This window comes from Oncorhynchus gorbuscha, linkage group LG13, assembly GCF_021184085.1.
Source record: "Oncorhynchus gorbuscha isolate QuinsamMale2020 ecotype Even-year linkage group LG13, OgorEven_v1.0, whole genome shotgun sequence".
Lineage (NCBI taxonomy): Eukaryota > Metazoa > Chordata > Actinopteri > Salmoniformes > Salmonidae > Oncorhynchus > Oncorhynchus gorbuscha.
In genome coordinates, this window is record NC_060185.1 from 91,963,761 (window position 1) to 91,980,199 (window position 16,439).

Here is a 16,439-nt window from a genome sequence, read left to right on the forward strand (position 1 = left end):
GCACAGACTGGAATATGTTCTGGGATTCATCCAATGGCATTGAGGAGTACACCACCTCAGTCACCGGCTTCATCAATAAGTGCATCGACGACATCGTCCCCACAGTGACTGTACGTACATATCCCAACCAGAAGCCATGGATTACAGGCAACATCCGCATTGAGCTAAAGGCTAGAGCTGCCGCTTTCAAGGAGCGGGACACTAATCCGGATGCTTATAAGAAATCCTGCTATGCCCTCTGACGAACCATCAAACAAGCAAAGCGTCAATACAGGATTAAGATTGAATCCTACTACACCGGCTTTGATGCTCGTCTGATGTGGCAGGGCTTACAAACTATTACAAAGGGAAACCCAGACGCGAGCTGCCTAGTGACGCGAGCCTACCAGACGAGCTAAATGCCTTTTATGCTCGGTTCGAGACAAGCAACACTGAAGCATGCACGAGAGCCCCGGCTGTTCTGGATGACTGTGTGATAACGTTTTCGGTAGCCGATGTGAGCAAGACCTTTAAACAAGTCAACATTCACATAGCCGAGGGGCCAGATGGATTACCAGGATGCGTACTCAAAGCATGCGCGGACCAACTGGCAAGTGTCTTCACTGACATTTTTAACCTATTCCTGACTGAGTCTATAATACCAGTTTCAAGCAGACCACCATAGTCCTTGTGCCTCCCAAGGAAGCGAAGGTAACCTGCCTAAATTATTACTGCCCTGTAGCACTCGCGTCGGTAGCCAGGAAGTGCTTTGAAAGGCTGGTCATGGCTCACATCAACAGCATCCTCCCGGATGCACTCCACACTGCCCTTTCCCACCTGACTGAAAAGATTTGGCATGGGTCCCCAGATCCTCAAAAGGTTATACAGAAGCACCATCGAGAGCATCCTGACTGGCTGCATCACTGCCTGGTATGGCAACTGCTCATTGGCTCGTTCCCCCCTCACCTGTAACTATTCCCCTGGTCGTTGATGTGAATGGGAATGTGTTCTCAGTCAATTTATCTGGTAAAATATGGATTAAAATGTTGTTGTTTTTTAAAGCTGATATGGAGTCTTCCCTATACCTGAAGTCTAACGTTTTTTTCCTGTGTGTGTGTGTGTGTGTGTGTTTGTGTGTGTGTGTGTGTGGTTGTGTGTAGGATCACAACCACAGCAGCCTGTATGATGGATCTGAGGCGGTATCCTCTGGACGAACAGAACTGCACACTGGAGATCGAGAGCTGTGAGTACCACCTTCACCCCTGGTTGCAGAACACTCCCCTCCCGTGGAGACGTCACACCCGGACCAATCTATATAGAACACTTCTATCATAGAAATAGAATTAGTAGGATATTCATTTCTTTGACCTTTTGTAAGCATTATACAACTCGTTCTCATGCCAAACATGTATGGTGAACAGGAAATGAACATGGGACATACAGTATAATGTATACATTATGCAGCAGAGAGAGAGAGAGAGAGAGAGAGAGAAAGAGAGATATTCTCATTTCATTAAAACCTCACCACCCCCCTTAAAAAACACCAAAATATATCCTGTACTGTATACATGTACCATACTCACCTTTCAATCTACCACACGATACAAAACAACATCTCAATAACCAAAACCGCGCCATTTCTACAACCGTATATCCAAAACATCTTCCCCAGCTATACAGACAGCCCCCCCAACACACCGTATCTCCTGAAACATCTCCACACGTTTTATCACTCTATAGAACTCAAATTCGACCCTAAGGCACACAGAGACCATCCCATTAAATAATAGTAAAGAGTCTGTTACCCCCCCCCTAAGGGCACAGAGACCATCCCATTAAATACTAGTAAAGAGTCTGTTATCCCCCCACCCTAAGGACACAGAGACCATCCCATTAAATAATAGTAAAGAGTCTGTTACCCCCCCCCACCCTAAGGACACAGAGACCATCCCATTAAATACTAGTAAAGAGTCTGTTATCCCCCCACTCTAAGGGCACAGAGACCATCCCATTAAATACTAGTAAAGAGTCTGTTATCCCCCCACCCTAAGGACACAGAGACCATCCCATTAAATAATAGTAAAGAGTCTGTTACCCCCCCCACCCTAAGGACACAGAGACCATCCCATTAAATACTAGTAAAGAGTCTGTTATCCCCCCACCCTAAGGGCACAGAGACCATCCCATTAAATACTAGTAAAGAGTCTGTTATCCCCCCACCCTAAGGGCACAGAGACCATCCCATTAAATAATAGTAAAGAGTCTGTTACCCCCCACCCTAAGGACACAGAGACCATCCCATTAAATAATAGTTAAGAGTCTGTTATCCCCCACCCTAAGGACACAGAGACCATCCCATTAAATACTAGTAAAGAGTCTGTTACCCCCCCACCCTAAGGGCACAGAGACCATCCCATTAAATAATAGTTAAGAGTCTGTTATCCCCCCACCTTTGACCCTGTTCCTCCTCGTTAGCCAAATAGACAACTTTGCCAGAGCACACAGAAAATTCAACAAAACACATTTGTCCTTCTCCTTATTTTAATACCTGTACCCCAGTATAAACATCCCAACAGTAAAATCCACCACCAACCTCTCGCACAGATATTCCAACAGAGACATTAATGGCATTAACCTGGTGCACACAGAATACACATGAATCACAGTTTCTCTCATAACACAGAAAGGACCCCCCTGCCTGATTCCCGGTTCAAACCGTACCAACCAGCTGTTAGTGGCCAAGGCTCCATGTAGAACCCTCCACTGGAGGTCCCCTGACCTCCATCTAAACCCACCATACTTTCCTCCCCACATATCCCCTGCCACTGATGTGCCTTCACTCCTGTTAGGCTCCTAACGTTCCTCATCTTAATGCAGAGGTTGTAGAAGGCTTTACCTCCCACCCCTTCAAACTCCCCCGGGTTCAGAGTGTTAAAATCTAACAAGTCCTCCAGACCCCCTTTGCCAGTCCCCAGTCTCTGCCGTCATCTGCAGTGGCAGAAATATTGGTGGCCCCTCCCCCTTTGGCCGCTCAAACACCCCCCTTAACCGGCTCAGACAGTGCCTCCTGGACCTCCTCCAGGAATCTCTACAGCAGCCTACGAGACGTTATTCCTGTTTGTTGTGCCAGGACTTCCAGGGTTTTCCACCCCTCCTCTCCCAGCAGTCGTTGGTCATCCAGCCTTAGTAAGCCCGCTGCCATAAGTTGCCTCTGCAGGGTGGCCGACTGAACCGATCTCAAAGGGATGGCTGGGTTGTGGAAGATAGGCTCCTCCCACACCCACAGCCCAGGCTCCACACCCCCTTCTCATATGGGACTTAGCAGCTGCCAGGCCCTCAGCACTGCAGAGTAAAAATCAGAGAGACCTGCTGTACTCAGCCTCTACAGCTTCACGAGGAACAGCTGCCGGTCCAACCCTAATCCGCCAGCTCTCCTCAGCAGTGCGCATGCTGGTTCCCTCCAGCCAACATCAGTATAGTACAGCAGTCTCTGTGCCTCCTTTAGTCAGAATGCAGCCACTCTGCTCTTCAGTTCCACCAGGCCCTGTGCTCCTTCGTGGAGGGTCATGTACAACACTGCCGCCCTCAGCCAGTGATGCCCGACCAGAAAAAGTCCACCAGCTTGTGTTGCAGGTCTGTGAGCAGACCAGCAGGGGGTTGAGGACAGCCAGTTTATGCCACAGGGAAGATGCCACCAGCTTGTGTTGCAGGTCTGAGAGCAGACCAGCGGGGGGGTTGAGGACAGCCAATTTATGCCACAGGGAAGATGCCACCAGGTTATTTATTATCAGCACCTTGCCTCATTATATGACACTTGGGACAGGAGCCACCTCCACCTGGATAGTCTTGACACCACTGCCTGTGACATCAAATCAAATCAAATCAAATTTATTTATATAGCCCTTCGTACGTCAGCTGATATCTCAAAGTGCTGTACAGAAACCCAGCCTAAAACCCCAAACAGCAAACAATGCAGGTGTAAAAGCACGGTGGCTAGGAAAAACTCCCTAGAAAGGCCAAAACCTAGGAAGAAACCTAGAGAGGAACCGGGCTATGTGGGGTGGCCAGTCCTCTTCTGGCTGTGCCGGGTAGAGATTATAACAGAACATGACCAAGATGTTCAAATGTTCATAAATGACCAGCATGGTCAAATAATAATAAGGCAGAACAGTTGAAACTGGAGCAGCAGCACAGTCAGGTGGACTGGGGACAGCAAGGAGCCATCATGTCAGGTAGTCCTGGGGCACGGTCCTAGGGCTCAGGTCCTCCGAGAGAGAGAAAGAAAGAGAGAATTAGAGAGAGCATATGTGGGGTGGCCAGTCCTCTTCCGGCTGTGCCGGGTGGAGATTATAACAGAACGTGGCCAAGATGTTCAAATGTTCATAAATGACCAGCATGGTTGAATAATAGTAAGGCAGAACAGTTGAAACTGGAGCAGGAGCATGGCCAGGTGGACTGGGGACAGCAAGGAGTCCTCATGTCAGGTAGTCCTGGGACATGGTCCTAGGGCCCAGGCCAGTTGAAACTGGAGCAGCAGCATGGCCAGGTGGACTGGGGACAGCAAGGAGTCATCATGTCAGGTAGTCCTGGGGCATGGTTCTAGGGCTCAGGTCCTCCGAGAGAGAGAAAGAAAGAGAGAAGGAGAGAATTAGAGAACGCACACTTAGATTTACACAGGACACCGAATAGGACAGGAGAAGTACTCCAGATAAACAAACTGACCCTAGCCCCCGACACAAACTACTGCAGCATAAATACTGGAGGCTGAGACAGGAGGGGTCAGGAGACACTGTGGCCCCATCCGAGGACACCCCGGACAGGGCCAAACAGGAAGGATATAACCCCACCCACTTTGCCAAAGCACAGCCCCCACACCACTAGAGGGAAATCTTCAACCACCAACTTACCATCCTGAGACAAGGCCGAGTATAGCCCACAAAGATCTCCGACACGGTACAACCCAAGGGGGGGGAAACCCAGACAGGCCGACCACAACAGTGAATCAACCCACCCAGGTGACGCACCCCCCAGGGACGGCACGAGAGAGCCCCAGCAAGCCAGTGACTCAGCCCCCGTAACAGGGTTAGAGGCAGAGAATCCCAGTGGAAAAAGGGGAACCGGCCAGGCAGAGACAGCAAGGGCGGTTCGTTGCTCCAGAGCCTTTCCGTTCACCTTCCCACTCCTGGGCCAGACTACACTCAATCATATGACCCACTGAAGAGATGAGTCTTCAGTAAAGACTTAAAGGTTGAGACCGAGTTTGCGTCTCTGACATGGGTAGGCAGACCGTTCCATAAAAATGGAGCTCTATAGGAGAAAGCCCTGCCTCCAGCTGTTTGCTTAGAAATTCTAGGGACAATTAGGAGGCCTGCGTCTTGTGACCGTAGCGTACGTATAGGTATGTACGGCAGGACCAAATCAGAGAGGTAGGTAGGAGCAAGCCCATGTAATGCTTTGTAGGTTAGCAGTAAAACCTTGAAATCAGCCCTTGCTTTGACAGGAAGCCAGTGTAGAGAGGCTAGCACTGGAGTAATATGATCAAATTTTTTGGTTCTAGTCAGGATTCTAGCAGCCGTATTTAGCACTAACTGAAGTTTATTTAGTGCTTTATCCGGACAGCCGGAAAATAGAGCATTGCAGTAGTCTAACCTAGAAGTGACAAAAGCATGGATTAATTTTTCTGCATCATTTTTGGACAGAAAGTTTCTGATTTTTGCAATGTTACGTAGATGGAAAAAAGCTGTCCTCGAAATGGTCTTGATGTGTTCTTCAAAAGAGAGATCAGGGTCCAGAGTAACGCCGAGGTCCTTCACAGTTTTATTTGAGACGACTGTACAACCATTAAGATTAATTGTCAGATTCAACAGAAGATCTCTTTGTTTCTTGGGACCTAGAACAAGCATCTCTGTTTTGTCCGAGTTTAATAGTAGAAAGTTTGCAGCCATCCACTTCCTTATGTCTGAAACACATGCTTCTAGCGAGGGCAATTTTGGTGCTTCACCATGTTTCATTGAAATGTACAGCTGTGTGTCATCCGCATAGCAGTGAAAGTTTACATTATGTTTTCGAATAACATCCCCGAGAGGTAAAATATATAGTGAAAACAATAGTGGTCCTAAAACAGAACCTTGAGGAACACCGAAATGTACAGTTGATTTGTCAGAGGACAAACCATTCACAGAGACAAACTGATATCTTTCCGACAGATAAGACCTAAACCAGGCCAGAACATGTCCGTGTAGACCAATTTGGGTTTTCAATCTCTCCAAAAGAATGTGGTGATCGATGGTATCAAAAGCAGCACTAAGGTCTAGGAGCACGAGGACAGATGCAGAGCCTCGGTCCGATGCCATCAAAATGTCATTTACCACCTTCACAAGTGCCGTCTCAGTGCTATGATGGGGTCTAAAACCAGACTGAAGCATTTCGTATACATTGTTTGTCTTCAGGAAGGCAGTGAGTTGCTGCGCAACAGCCTTCTCTAAAATCTTTGAGAGGAATGGAAGATTCGATATAGGCCGATAGTTTTTTATATTTTCTGGGTCAAGGTTTGGCTTTTTCAAGAGAGGCTTTATTACTGCCACTTTTAGTGAGTTTGGTACACATCCAGTGGATAGAGAGCCGTTTATTATGTTCAACATAGGAGGGCCAAGCACAGGAAGCAGCTCTTTCAGTAGTTTAGTTGGAATAGGGTCCAGTATACAGCTTGAAGGTTTAGAGGCCATGATTATTTTCATCATTGTGTCAAGAGATATAGTACTAAAACACTTGAGCGTCTCTCTTGATCCTAGGTCCTGGCAGAGTTGTGCAGACTCAGGACAACTGAGGTTTGGAGGAATACGCAGGTTTAAAGAGGAGTCCGTAATTTGCTTTCTAATAATCATAATCTTTTCCTCAAAGAAGTTCATGAATTTATCACTGCTAAAGTGCAAGTCATCCTCTCTTGGGGAATGCTGCTTTTTAGTTAGCTTTGCCACAGTATCAAAAAGGAATTTCGGATTGTTCTTATTTTCCTCAATTAAGTTAGAAAAATAGGACGATCGAGCAGCAGTAAGGGCTCTTCGGTACTGCACGGTACCATCCTTCCAAGCTAGTCGGAAGACTTCCAGTTTGGTGTGGCGCCATTTCCGTTCCAATTTTCTGGAAGCTTGCTTCAGAGCTCGGGTATTTTCTGTGTACCATGGAGCTAGTTTCTTATGAGACATTTTTTTAGTTTTTAGGGGTGCAACTGCATCTAGGGTATTGCGCAAGGTTAAATTGAGATCCTCAGTTAGGTGGTTAACGGATTTTTGTCCTCTGGCGTCCTTGGGTAGGCAGAGGGAGTCTGGAAGGGCATCAAGGAATCTTTGTGTTGTCTGTGAATTTATAGCACGACTTTTGATGTTCCTTGGTTGGGGTCTGAGCAGATTATTTGTTGCAATTGCAAACGTAATAAAATGGTGGTCTGATAGTCCAGGATTATGAGGAAAAACATTAAGATCCACAACATTTATTCCATGGGACAAAACTAGGTCCAGCGTATGACTGTGAGAGTGAGTGGGTCCAGAGACATGTTGGACAAAACCCACTGAGTCGATGATGGCTCCAAAAGCCTTTTGGAGTGGGTCTGTGGACTTTTCCATGTGAATATTAAAGTCACCAAAGATTAGAATATTATCTGCAATGACTACAAGGTCTGATAGGAATTCAGGGAACTCAGTGAGAAACGCTGTATATGGCCCAGGAGGCCTGTAAACAGTAGCTATAAAAAGTGATTGAGTAGGCTGCATAGATTTCATGACTAGAAGCTCAAAAGACGAAAACGTCATTTTTTTTTTTTGTAAATTGAAATTTGCTATCGTAAATGTTAGCAACACCTCCGCCTTTGCGGGATGCACGGGGGATATGGTCACTAGTGTAGCCAGGAGGTGAGGTCTCATTTAACACAGTAAATTCATCAGGCTTAAGCCATGTTTCAGTCAGGCCAATCACATCAAGATTATGATCAGTGATTAGTTCATTGACTATAATTGCCTTTGAAGTAAGGGATCTAACATTAAGTAGCCCTATTTTGAGATGTGAGGTATCATGATCTCTTTCAGTAATGACAGGAATGGAGGTGGTCTTTATCCTAGTGAGATTGCTAAGGCGAACACCGCCATGTTTAGTTTTGCCCAACCCAGGTCGAGGCACAGACACGGTCTCAATGGTGATAGCTAAGCTGACTACACTAACTATGCTAGTGGCAGACTCCACTATGCTGGCAGGCTGGCTAATAGCCTGCTGCCTGGCCTGCACCCTATTTCATTGTGGAGCTAGAGGAGTTAGAGCCCTGTCTATGTTGGCAGATAAGATGAGAGCACCCCTCCAGCTAGGATGGAGTCCGTCACTCCTCAGCAGGTCAGGCTTGGTCCTGTTTGTGGGCGAGTCCCAGAAAGAGGGCCAATTATCTACAAATTCTATCTTTTGGGAGGGGCAGAAAACAGTTTTCAACCAGCGATTGAGTTGTGAGACTCTGCTGTAGAGCTCATCACTCCCCCTAACTGGGAGGGGGCCAGAGACAATTACTCGATGCCGACACATCTTTCTAGCTGATATGCACGCAGAAGCTATGTTGCGCTTGGTGATCTCTGACTGTTTCATCCTAACATCGTTGGTGCCGACGTGGATAACAATATCTCTATACTCTCTACACTCGCCAGTTTTAGCTTTAGCCAGCACCATCTTCAGATTAGCCTTAACGTCGGTAGCCCTGCCCCCGGGTAAACAGTGTATGATCGCTGGATGATTCGCTTTAAGTCTAATACTGCGGGTAATGGAGTCGCCAATGACTAGAGTTTTCCTCCCAGTTCTTCCTGACCCACCTCTCTGAGCCCAGGTACACCCCCAACATTATAAGCCCTTCACAACCCCACTGCAAGCCCCCTGGAAGCAGAGGAGGAGCCCTATCCCCCCATGCCGCACATAACAGAGCTTTGCTCTTGCCCCAGTTTACCATAGCTGATGAAGCTCCTTCATACACCTTCAGACTAGTCTCTGTGCCTGCATATCCTTACCATCCCTGACCATCTCAGAAATGTCATCTGCACACGCTGACACAGCTATGCCTGTCAACACACCCATGCCTGTCCAGCACACTGCCGTCTCCTGCGTAGCAGGCCCAAAAAAGGTTCAATGGCTAATGTAGATAACTACCCCGATAGAGGGCAGCCTTGTCTAATGCCCAGTCTCACCCAGACTGGCCTACTGAGCCCCCCTCCCACCTTGACCATACATGACGCCCCAGCATACAACATCTTCACACAGGTCAAAAAACCTTTCCCCCAAACACAGATATCACATTAAACAGATACTCATGGTCCACTCTATTAAATGCTTTCTCTTGATCTAAAGAGACCAGTGTAAAGTTCACATTAAAACCTATCGACAAGTCCAACATGTCCCTGATTAAGAGGTTGTCTGTGATTGAGCGTCCTGGTAAACAATATGTTTGGTCCTTATGTACTATTGAATCCAGATGGGACTTCAGTCTGTTAGAGAGGACCAATGGTCAAATGTCTTGTAGTCCACACAGAGTAATGCCACAGGCCTCCAGTTCTTAAGTTCACACAAGTCCCCTTTATTGGGCAGGAGAGTCAGAGCCACCCGACGGCAGCTCATCGGCAACTCTCCTACCCCGACGCATTCACGCAACATACAAAATAAGTCCAATTGTTCCCAGAATTTTTTTATAAAACTCCACTGGGAGCCCATCGACCCCTGGTGCACGACCAGAGGACATCTGGGTTACGGCCTCTGCCAGTTCAATGGACAACAGAGGAATGTCAATTTCAGAGAACTTAGGGAGTTCTGCGAACAAGACCTGAGCGCACATAGGATCATACAGTTCTGCCCTATACAACTCAGTACAAAACTCCACAGTTCGCTCCCGCATCTCCCCACCACAGAGGTCACCCGCCCATCAAACAGCCGTAGACAATGCATACCCTTGGCTTCACCAATACATACCCTTGGCTTCAAACCAAAGAAGAAGGAGCTGAGAGCATCCATCTCCTTGCGCATGGAGAACCTAGCTCTTACAAGTGCTCTCTTTGCTTTAACCTGGAAAAAACTGCCCAGGTCCCTAAGTAATTCAGCTAAATTAGCCTTGAGGCCTACATTCCCTTGCCCCACCATCTCTACCTCCATCTCACTAATACTATGCTCTAGTTCCCCCAATACTCTCCTAGCCTCTGAGGGTGAGAGAGCTGTATACTGTTGAAAGAAAAGCCGAATTTGGACTTTCCCCACATCCCACCATTGACTCAGAGACTCATACTCCTCTCTTCGCTGCAATGGATTTTATGAAAGACAGAAATGGGGAAGATCCTCATTCAGGGTCAGTGGGAGTGTTAAGGGACGTCATTAATCAGTTTGACCTAGTGGATGTTTGGAGAACTAAACATCCCAATACAAGACAGTAATAATGGGTGAAGGTTGTGGGGGCTAGGGTGAGTGCAGCCCAACACCAGACAGTAATAATGGGTGAAGGTTGTGGGGGCTAGGGTGAGTGCAGCCCAACACCAGACAGTAATAATGGGTGAAGGTTGTGGGGGCTAGGGTGAGTGCAGCCCAACACCAGACAGTAATAATGGGTGAACGTTGTGGGGGCTAGGGTGAGTGCAGCCCAACACCAGACAGTAATAATGGGTGAAGGTTGTGGGGGCTAGGGTGAGTGCAACCCAACACCAGACAGTAATAATGGGTGAACGTTGTGGGGGCTAGGGTGAGTGCAGCCCAACACCAGACAGTAATAATGGGTGAACGTTGTGGGGGCTAGGGTGAGTGCAGCCCAACACCAGACAGTAATAATGGGTGAAGGTTGTGGGGGCTAGGGTGAGTGCAGCCCAACACCAGACAGTAATAATGGGTGAAGGTTGTGGGGGCTAGGGTGAGTGCAGCCCAACACCAGACAGTAATAATGGGTGAAGGTTGTGGGGGCTAGGGTGAGTGCAGCCCAACACCAGACAGTAATAATGGGTGAAGGTTGTGGGGGCTAGGGTGAGTGCAGCCCAACACCAGACAGTAATAATGGGTGAAGGTTGTGGGGGCTAGGGTGAGTGCAACCCAACACCAGACAGTAATAATGGGTGAAGGTTGTGGGGCTAGGGTGAGTGCAGGGCTAGGGTGAGTGCAGCCCAACACCAGAGAGTAATAATGGGTGAAGGTTGTGGGGGCTAGGGTGAGTGCAGCCCAACACCAGACAGTAATAATGGGTGAAGGTTGTGGGGGCTAGGGTGAGTGCAGCCCAACACCAGACAGTAATAATGGGTGAAGGTTGTGGGGGCTAGGGTGAGTGCAGCCCAACACCAGACAGTAATAATGGGTGAAGGTTGTGGGGGCTAGGGTGAGTGCAGCCCAACACCAGACAGTAATAATGGGTGAAGGTTGTGGGGGCTAGGGTGAGTGCAGCCCAACACCAGACAGTAATAATGGGTGAAGGTTGTGGGGGCTAGGGTGAGTGCAGCCCAACACCAGACAGTAATAATGGGTGAAGGTTGTGGGGGCTAGGGTGAGTGCAGCCCAACACCAGACAGTAATAATGGGTGAAGGTTGTGGGGGCTAGGGTGAGTGCAGCCCAACACCAGACAGTAATAATGGGTGAAGGTTGTGGGGGCTAGGGTGAGTGCAACCCAACACCAGACAGTAATAATGGGTGAAGGTTGTGGGGGCTAGGATGAGTGCAACCCAACACAAGACAGTAATAATGGGTGATGATTGTGGGGGCTAGGGTGAGTGCAGCCCAACTTGATCATTTTTACATGTCCAGCAATCAGAGCAATAGGCTGCTGGGAACTACCATTCTCCCAGTGGGGTTTTCGGAACACCACATAACCATGGCTCGGCTGTCTCTTCCAGCAGGGCCCCAACACCAGAGTTCAAGTAAGCTCTTAGATGGGTGAAGGTTTACCACAGTGCCAGAAAGAGACTCTACATCTAAATAGTGTGTGAAGGTAGACCCTTACTCACTGTTGTTATCCACTTCCTCAACCTAAACCGTTTCCTGGGTGAGAGGACAATATGCCCCTAATTTTTCATAGCATGTTGTACTGATCTTACAAACTTTCTTGGATCAGAAAAAAAATCCTCAAGATGAACTTTTTTCCCCTTGGTCTCATTCAGGAACCTTGTCAGTTCCCTCAACGTGCACTTTGACCCCTCTGCTCAGCTCCGGACCCATTGAAGAGGAGTCTGAAAAAAACCCTCCTCATCATCCTCTTCCACAGATTCACTTTCCTCCTCATCTCCATCTCCCATCCTGACCACCTGCCCTTCCTCTCTTGTTAGCTCCCCCCCCAGCACAAGGCAAAGATTCCATGGTGCCTTTGCCCACCCCAGCCTCCCACCTCCTTTCTTCTCCCACGTTTTCCTTTTCCGCTTGACACCCCCCCCCAGTCTCTTACACTTCAACACTACACTCTCCTCATCCACTAGAATAACCTGACTAGACCCAGCCTCATCTACACCACCCTCCTACTCCCCCCAGTCTCTTACACTTCAACACTACACTCTCCTTATCCACTAGAATAACCTGACTAGACCCAGCCTCATCTACACCACCCTCCTACTCCCTCCCAGTCTCTTACACTTCAACACTACACTCTCCTTATCCACTAGAATAACCTGACTAGACCCAGCCTCATCTACACCACCCTCCTCCCCCCCCAGTCTCTTACACTTCAACACTACACTCTCCTTATCCACTAGAATAACCTGACTAGACCCAGCCTCATCTACACCACCCTCCTCCCCCCAGTCTCTTACACTTCATCACTACACTCTCCTTATCCACTAGAATAACCTGACTAGACCCAGCATAATCTATACCACCCTAATCTCTTACACTTCTCCACTACACTCTCCTCATCCACTAGCATAACCTGACTAGGCCCAGCCTCATTTACACCACCCTCCTCCTCCCCCCTAGTCTCTTACACTTCCCCACTACACTCTCCTCATCCACTAGAATAACCTGACTAGGCCCAGCCTCATCTACACCACCCTCCTCCTCCCCCCTCAGTCTCTTACACTTCCCCACTATACTCTCCTCATCCACTAGCATAACCTGACTAGGCCCAGCATCATCTACACCACCCACCTCCTCCCTCCCTAATCTCTTACACTTCCCCACTATACTCTCCTCATCCACTAGAATAACCTGACTAGGCCCAGCCTCATCTACACCACCCTCCTCCTCCCCCCTCAGTCTCTTACACTTCCCCACTATACTCTCCTCGTCCACTAGCATAGCCTGACTATACCCAGCATCATCTACACCACCCTCCTCCTCCCTCCCTAATCTCTTACACTTCCCCACTATACTCTCCTCATCCACTAGAATAACCTGACTAGGCCCAGCCTCATCTACACCACCCTCCTCCTCCCCCCTCAGTCTCTTACACTTCCCCACTATACTCTCCTCGTCCACTAGCATAGCCTGACTATACCCAGCATCATCTACACCACCCTCCTCCTCCCCCCAGTCTCTTACACTTCCCCACTACACTCTCCTCATTCACTAGCATAACCTGACTAGATCCAGCCTCATCTACACCACCCTAGTCTCTTACACTTCCCCACTATACTCTCCTCATCTACTAGCATAACCTGACTAGGCCCAGCCTCATCTACACCACCCGCCTCCTCCCCCCCTAATCTCTTACACTTCCCCACTATACTCTCCTCATCCACTAGCATAACCTGACTAGATCCAGCCTCATGTATACCACCCTAGTCTCTTACACTTCCCCACTATACTATCCTCATCCACTAGCATAACCTGACTAGATCCAGCCTCATCTACACCACCCTCCTCCTCCCCCCTCGTCTCTTACACTTCCCCACTACACTCTCCTCATCCACTAGCATAACCTGACTAGATCCAGCCTCATCTACACCAGCCTCCTTCTCCCCCCCTAATCTCTTACACTTCCCCACTATACTCTCCTCATCCACTAGCATAGCCTGACTAGACCCAGCATCATCTACACCACCCTAGTCTCTTACACTTCCCCACTATACTCTCCTCATCCACTAGAATAACCTGACTAGATCCATCCTCATCTACAACACCCTACATAGTATGACTAGACCCAGCCTCATCTACAACACCCTCCATAGCCTGACTAGGCCCAGCCTCATCTACACCACCCTCCATAGCCTGACTAGGCCCAGCCTCATCTACACCACCCTCCATAGCCTGACTAGGCCCAGCCTCATCTACACCACATTAAAGCATTAAACTGTGGGGTCAGTACTGCTCCACTTTGGTCTTCTACTATCTACCATTTACTATCTACTATATACCATCTACTATCTACCATCTACCTTCTACTATTTACTATATATCATATACTATCTACCATCTACTATCTACCATCTACTATCTACTATATACCATATACTATCTACCATCTACTATATACCATCTACTCTCTACCATCTACTATATACCATCTACTATCTACTATTTACTATATACCATATACTATCTACCATCTACCATCTACCTTTTATTATTTACTATATACCATCTACTATCTACTATATACCATCTACTATATACCATCTAATATCTACTATATACCATCTACCTTTTATTATCTACTATATACCATCTACTTACTATCTACTATATACCATCTACTATCTACTATATACCATCTACTATCTACTATATACCATCTACTATCTACTATATACATTTACATTTAAGTCATTTAGCAGACGCTCTTATCCAGAGCGACTTACAAATTGGTGCATTCACCTTATGACATCCAGTGGAACAGTCACTTTACAATAGTGCATCTAAATCTTAAGGGGGGGGGGGTGAGAGGGATTACTTATCCTATCCTAGGTATTCCTTAAAGAGGATACCTATATACCATCTACTATCTACTATATACCATCTACTATCTACTATATACCATCTACTATCTACTATATACCATCTACTATATACTATATACCATCTACTATATACCATCTACTATCTACTATTTACTATATACCATCTACTATATACCATCTACTATCTACTATATACCATCTACCTTTTATTATCTACTATATACCATCTACTATCTACTATATACTATCTACTATATACCATCTACTATATACCATCTACTATCTACTATATACCATCTACTATCTACTATATACCATCTACTATATACCATCTACTATCTACTATATACCATCTACTATCTACTATATACCATCTACTATCTACTATATACCATCTACTATATACCATCTACTATCTACCATCTACTATCTACTATATAGCATATACTATCTACCATCTACTATATACCATCTACTCTCTACCATCTACTATATACCATCTACTATCTACTATTTACTATATACCATATACTATCTACCATCTACCTTTTATTATTTACTATATACCATCTACTATATACCATCTACTATCTACTATATACCATCTACCTTTTATTATCTACTATATACCATCTACTATCTACTATATACCATCTACTATCTACTATATACCATCTACTATCTACTATATACCATCTACTATATACCATCTACTATCTACTATATACCATCTACCTTTTATTATTTACTATATACCATCTACTATGCACCAATTTGTAAGTCGCTCTGGATAAGAGCGGCTGCTAAATGACTTAAATGTAAATGTAAATATACCATCTACCATCTACCTTTTATTATTTACTATATACCATCTACTATATACCATCTACTATCTACTATATACCATCTACTATCTACTATATAATCTACTATATAATGACTGACAACACAGCTCTTAGCTCCCTCAGTAGATGCCTACTGGATAACTTATTGGTATTGCTTTTAATCTTTTTAAATGAATTTATCTTATTAACACTTTGTTCTAGCTAGCTATTTGTGTAGGTTGCTATCAAGTAAACGCAATGATAATACTACTACCTTTTATTATTTACTATATACCATCTACTATCTACTATATACCATCTACTATCTACTATATACCATCTACTATATACCATCTACTATCTACTATATACCATCTACTATCTACTATATACCATCTACTATCTACTATATACCATCTACTATCTACTATATACCATCTACTATCTACTATATACCATCTACTATCTACTATATACCATCTACTATCTACTATATACCATCTACTATCTACTATATACCATCTACTATCTACTAAATACCATCTACTATATACCATCTACTATCTACTATGTACCATCTACTATCTACTATATACCATCTACTATCTACTATATACCATCTACTATCTACTATATACCATCTACTATATACCATCTACTATCTACTATATACCATCTACTATCTACTATATACATCTACTATATACCATCTACTATATACCATCTACTATCTACTATATACCATCTACTATCTACTATATACCATCT

General features: G+C 45.9%; 1 protein-coding gene across 2 annotated transcripts in view; it reads left to right on the forward strand.

Annotated features, from left to right (window-relative positions):
• Positions 1-16,439, forward strand: part of LOC123994190 (gamma-aminobutyric acid receptor subunit beta-2-like) — a 99,317-nt gene that overhangs the window by 48,669 nt on the left and 34,209 nt on the right. For both annotated transcript variants that reach the window (XM_046296720.1, XM_046296721.1), the window contains exon 5: positions 1,140-1,222. In XM_046296720.1, the coding sequence (XP_046152676.1) occupies positions 1,140-1,222 (83 nt within the window). The remainder of the gene's footprint in view (positions 1-1,139; positions 1,223-16,439) is intronic.